At 47.7% G+C, this 6,000-nt stretch overlaps 1 protein-coding gene across 1 annotated transcript; it reads left to right on the top strand.

Moving 5' to 3' along the window:
• The first annotated feature begins 64 nt into the window (after positions 1-64).
• Positions 65-1,290, top strand: ANKRD9 (ankyrin repeat domain 9). Its single transcript, XM_010583967.1, has one exon. It carries the CDS (start codon positions 122-124, stop codon positions 998-1,000), a length of 879 nt encoding a protein of 292 aa, XP_010582269.1. The 5' UTR covers positions 65-121; the 3' UTR covers positions 1,001-1,290.
• Positions 1,291-6,000: the final 4,710 nt, after the last annotated feature.

The following is a 6,000-nucleotide window of genomic DNA, read 5'->3' as shown; positions in this document are numbered from 1 at the left end:
GCGGGCGCAGCCCGGGGAGCCCCGGCCGCACGGTACTGACCGCCCTTCCCGCTCCCGCAGGTCCGGGCCCGATGCGGCCTCTGTGCGCCGAAGTGGGAGGCAGCCCCCGGCGGAGCCCGCCATGCCCTGGAGCGTCCGGTGGGTCGGCGGCCGCGGGGCCCAGTCCCAGAAGCAGTGCAAGAAATCCTCCTTCGCCTTCTACCAGGCGGTGAGGGACCTGCTGCCCGTCTGGTTCCTGGAGGACATGCGGACCATGGAGGTCTTCCACTGGGAGGACGGGGGCAAGGTGAGCGTGTACTCGCCCTCAGAGGCCCTGCTCTACGCCCTGGTGCACGACCACCAGCCCTACGCCCGGCACCTGCTGACTAAGTTCCCCCAGAGCGCCCTGGCCGTGCCCAGCCAAAGCTTCAGCTGCTGCCAGTCCTCGGCCCCACACCTGGCCATGGCCGTCCGCTACGACCGGGTCCGCATCCTCTTCCGAATCCTCAAGGCTCTCCAAGCCTTCCCGCCGAGCGACAGAGCCGGCCACCTGGACCGCCGGGGCTGCAGCCGCGTGGAGGGCGGCAAGACGGCCTTGCACGTGGCCTGCGAGCTGGTGCGACCCGAGTGCTTGCTCCTGCTGCTCGGGCACGGTGCGTCGCCCTGCTTGCAGGACAGCGCCGGGAATACCCCTCTCGACACCTTGCTGCAGCAGATTTCCCACACGCCTGCAGCTAACGTGCGTGCCAAGCTCCTCTGCCTCGACTGCCTCTTCTTCTTCGTGCCTCAGGACCTCCAGTTCACAATGAAACAGCAACTGTTGGACAACCGGCAGCGGTGGCAGGACCTCCTGGGGGAGAACAGGTTCCTGTGCCTGGTGGGCTTAGCTCCCCCGTCGCTGTTTGTCAGAGCCATGCGCGTCTTGATCAGGACCATTTCACCTGAGCATTTCCCAGAGGCTCTGGATGATCTGCCTCTGCCTCATTTTCTAAAGCCTTTGGACCTGAAACTGGAGAGCTAGAGGGGTGGTATGAGAGCCTCCCGCTCACCTGACAGAAATAGACTGTTATGCTAAAAATGTATCAGTATATGAAGCTGCTAAGGCAGCGGCCAAGCATCTGTTTTAATTAGAACTGTGTTTTTTAAAAGAATTGTATCTGGCACTTTACAATGTATTTTATTTAAAGATCCTTGTGGTGAGGTGAGGTCCGCACTGCATTTTATAAAAACATTCTATGGCATGTACAAATGAGGGTATGTGGGAGAACATATTTGTAAATACGTATGAATAAACCAGTGGCAGATGTGATCAAAATACAAATCGAGCGACTGAAAGCCCTGAAGTGGCATGTGCCTTGGAAAAGTGTGCGTGGGATGGGGGTGTATCTTTTTGTTAGGATTTCCCTGTTACATAAGCCTCCTGGTCCTGGAACAGGATGACTCCTTTTTTACAGCTCTCCTAATACATCTTGGCAGGGATGTGAGGTTTTTTTTAAAGGCACAGATGAAAACTTCCTCATCTTGTACACAAGGGCAAAGAGAAGCCAGATACTATTGAAACTTCCCTAAACAAAGCTGGCAGGGATGTGTAGCTGAATGAAATGTATTTTAAAATGTGCATAAATAACAGTTGGTTTCCTTGCAAAGTTCCCTCCGTTCTCCTTGGAGAGTCAAGGTGCTTGTTGTCAGGCAGAGGAGAGCAGGAGTACGCACATTGCTCTGACCAAAAATGTTTCTGCCCAGGCAGGAATGCACTCTGCAGCCCCTCTGTGCGATTGCTGAGGTGTGAGGAGGGTAGCGTGGAGCAGGAGGGCCAGCCTCCTTGTGCCTGCCCTCTGCTATGCCCAGAGGGATTTGTGTCAGTATGGCAATGGCCCAGGACCCTAGAATAGCTTTTTTTGGTGGATTCCAGCCCCTCTACTGCCAGTCCCCGGCAGGATGTGATGGCTTAGGTTCAGCTGAGGGCTGTGGCAGTCTTGGTGTCCACTTTGGGTACCAGAGGAGTAGCTTAGATATCCAGCCTTCCCCCCCACCTATCCCTTCTGAGATGCTCCAAGGTACATAAAACATCCTCACAGCTGCTCCAGATCAAAAAGCCCTTTAGGGGTACTGTCCTGCCTCCAACACTTGCATTTAGACACATCAAAGTCCTGAGCAAAGGGTACAGCTTCAGTTCTTTGCTCTGCAACCTTTACTCTACAGCATTCTGGGCAGTCATGCTGCTTACTTCCCTGTAAAACTGGCACTGCCCCTGCCCGCTCTACAGGGAGCGAGCTTTGCTGGCTCTACCAGCATTGCAATGATAGAAATCTCCTAGGCCACAGCACTGTAGCTTTGCCTCTGTTCTTGGAAGCCGCAAGTGAAACTGTAGGGTTTTGTTTCAGTGCTTATATTTGTAGCCAGGGAGTTGTTTGCCACTTGAACTATTCCAGCACTGTTGTTCCCTTTGGGGTCGTCAAGGAACTGATGCGCTCAGAGAGAAGAGGCCGTGTTCACGGCACAAATTTCTTTATTCATGAATTAATTTTGGTTAGGAAAAAAAAAAAGAAAACCACAGAATGAGGCACTGTAAGATGTTCATGCTTCAGCAGAACAGAGTGGTATTTCATCCAAAATAACCTCCATACTGCACGCACAATAAAAGATAAGCCATACATCTGAAATTTGAGATGCAACAGAAAGATTGCTATTCTTAGACTGATGGCACGGAAACGTTTCCTAGAAGAGCAAATGTTCCTTTTTCCCAAGAAACCAAGCTGATACATGCTCAAACTAATTACCATGGGAAATTTAGGTCCCTTGCTGGAAAGCATAGAACAACTCTTAACTGTTCTCTTCAGCTACCTTGTTGATAATAAAAATATAGAAATCCAAAGAACTAAGCCCTCGCTTAGCCATTTAAAACAATATCTAAAAAAATCTGTGCTGCTAAATTCTTTATTTGGGTACATGTTCCCCATTGCTTCTGTAATAATGGTGTGGAAGCATCTTCCAAAACAGACAAGAAGTAAAGTAGTCAGGTCTAACTTGCACGTGGGAAAGTGTCTTGAGGTGGGGGAAGAGACACAGCTGGGGGTGGGAAGAAAGGTTTATCAGCCTTGCTGACAAAGACATAATGAGATTCAGCAGTGGGGAGTTGGTCTGTGGAACTGAGCACTGGAAGACACTCCAGCTCCCAAGCTGTGAGGGTAATTACACATTGGAACAGCATGACAGGCTGGGCAGGACATCTTACACCTTAAAATGAGCCTGTTAACAAAACAAGAATTCAAGGCCAAAGCTGCCCCTGTGATTCCCTACAGCCCTCCCACCAGCTCGCGGGTAATTCACTTTAACAAACAGAAAGGGTCCCCTCAATATGTTGTGATGCGTCCAAAGTCAGCTAACTGCTGCGCCCCTCCTGTTATTCTAGGACAGAAGTCAAGCCGATTGCCGAGCCCATGCTGGGATCACTCTGCTGAAGGTCACTGACAGACCTCGCTACGTGTGGCTTGTTGATGTGTCTGGGATGCTTAATCTGGAGAGGCTGAGAGTAACTGTGGGCAAGCTACACTGGTGACTACAGAGATCACTCACCCAACTGGGTCCAGGCTTGTTTTTCAAATAGAGTCACAGCTTGGAAAAAGGCTGGGGCTTCTCGGCTTTGGAAACAGAAGTCCTTTGTTTACAGACCAAGCAACAGCGGCATCAGCTTTCCTCAGACTGACTTGCCAGCATCACTCCGTCCTCTGCCACCTTTGGAGCACAGTGGAGGGCAGGCTCCACAGCCCATTCAGTTCTCTGTCTCTTGGCGAAGGCTGCCAGCAAAAATGCCAATTAGTGCCAGTTGCAACACCATTGCCAAGCTTAATAAAGCAAACATGGACAGTCATGATGTCTCTGCAGAAGAGGACTGACAGTGCTGGAATCAGGGAGCTGGCCACAAAGGTGTGGGAAAGAAGATTCACCAAGTCCTAACACCACGAGAGCACAGGGGTAAGGATATATACTTAAAAGCTTCCGTCATACCTGCACAGGTTAATCTAGTCACACAAGGCAAATTACTCATCTGTAGGAAATGCTTTCAAAAGCATAAAAGGCAGTATATAGAGCCAGCATTCCTGAAAAGCTTAGTTACAGCCAGTTCCTCTAAAAAACTACTTTCTATCATGGAATAGTGATAAATATAATAAATATTTCCTATGTGTTGCTCAAGCACTTTCAAAACAAAATATCATATACCACCCACCTTTTAGTACAAAGTGGTTTTATCTGCTGTGACAGGTAAAAAAGGCCTGAAACACTTTCATTCAGAAAGCAAGGGGAGAGAGGAAGTACTGGGTTACTTTTATTTTTGACTCTTTGCAATTGACTCCTCTCTGCAGCTCTCTTATTTCAGGAGTTAAAAAGTTTAGCCTGTCTAGAGTCTGCTGAAGGAGCTGAAGTCTACTGTAATTTTGCGTAACTTGTTTAAAAGATGGATTTGGGATCTTTAACAGTTTTCTTTTACCCAAAATATTAAGTAGTTAAAGAATTTAAATTGACATGAACACAAAACTAGGTGGTTTAAATAGTCTAAAAAATCCCTTACTGTACCATTCGTCTCAGTCTTGCTCTCTGACATACTGTCCTGCCATAAAAGCTACATCCTTATTCTTGCCACGGTCACAGCTTCATATTGAGCTTTACCAGAGGTGAGCACCTTAAATTTGGCAGAAGATGCAGATATTAAGCACACCTGAAAATTACTCGCTTCATGAATATGCGTAGATATAGAATATCAAGCCTAACATCAGCTTAACGCTCAGCACCACACAAAGAGTATCTGCTGCAAATAGGTAAGGGTTTCATCCAGTTTCAGCGGCAGAGAAACAGGGCTGTTACTGAACAGGCTCCTCCATGTGGACAAACCAGTCTTGCAAACCAAGGCAGTCATTAAGTAAAGGAGAAAAGGAAGCAGGAAACCACTGAGAGCAAGACCTGCCAGGAGAGGAGGCCTTGGCTATAGGCAGGGCTGCAATTACAGGCTGGTTTGAAAATGAAGTTGAAAATAGCAAGGACAGAGATCCAGCACAGAGGCATGGAAAGAGAGAAACTAGAAACAAGCCAGGGTGCCAGGTTTGTTTCCTAATCCCTATTTGTCTTATGTCTGGTGTGCAAGTCGTATGGGCTTTTGCCTTGCAATATAACCAATCTATTGACATCAGCAGATCATTGTGCATTGCATCACCCCATCTTCAGATCAATGCTCCCAACTAGGCAAACAAGGCACCCATGCCATGTGCTTAATATTTAAACAGCACTGTAAATCCTTGCAAACCAACTTTCATAACACCTATGTTAATAACAGTATTTCCATCACTGGTTGGTGTCAGCAGCTGTCTGAGGTTAGATCACCATTAATTCCTAGCCTGGCTTCAGTGGTCTCTCCTCTACCTACCATGTGTGAAAAAGAAATTCTGCCTATTACTTGCTCAGACCACATCAAACTGTCCTCTATTATCACGCACAAGAATCACATTTATGGCATTGCAAGGCTGCTGCTTGCACTGACTTGCGCCTGCTCTTTCCACCAAGCAGGTACACATGCACGTGTAGCACAAGAACAGAAGGAGCAGAGCTCTCTTGCAAAACATAACTCAGCAGTCAGAGCAGAAAACAGAAATACAGTTTGCAAAAACATCAGAGATCCCTCACTGCAGCTAAAAGAAATGGATCCAAGTTCAGCTGGGATAAAAAAGTTCCACCCGCTTGCCCTGATGACCTCTGCAAGGGCAGTTATCTCTTTGCCCAGTGGTTTAGTTGGTAAGTGGAAAGACCATATAAATGAACAAAGTAAATCTTCAGAAGCCTCAAATGATGAGAAACTCATCACATTTAGGAATTATTGCTAAAATCAGAAGAGTTTAGTCATCTAGTCTAAATTGCATATCGCATAGGCCAGCAATTCCCATGCTCGGTGTATCACATCTGATTTATTTGCAGCATCTGCTTCAAGTCCAACCTTATTTTATAGATTTTTAAACAGTGGAGCATCCAAGG

This window comes from Haliaeetus leucocephalus, unplaced genomic scaffold (genome assembly GCF_000737465.1).
Source record: "Haliaeetus leucocephalus isolate CR32 unplaced genomic scaffold, Haliaeetus_leucocephalus-4.0 Scaffold932, whole genome shotgun sequence".
NCBI classification, from domain to species: Eukaryota; Metazoa; Chordata; class Aves; order Accipitriformes; family Accipitridae; genus Haliaeetus; species Haliaeetus leucocephalus.
The sequence above is the reverse complement of the archived record's forward strand: the minus strand, read 5'-3'. Positions and strand labels throughout refer to the sequence as shown.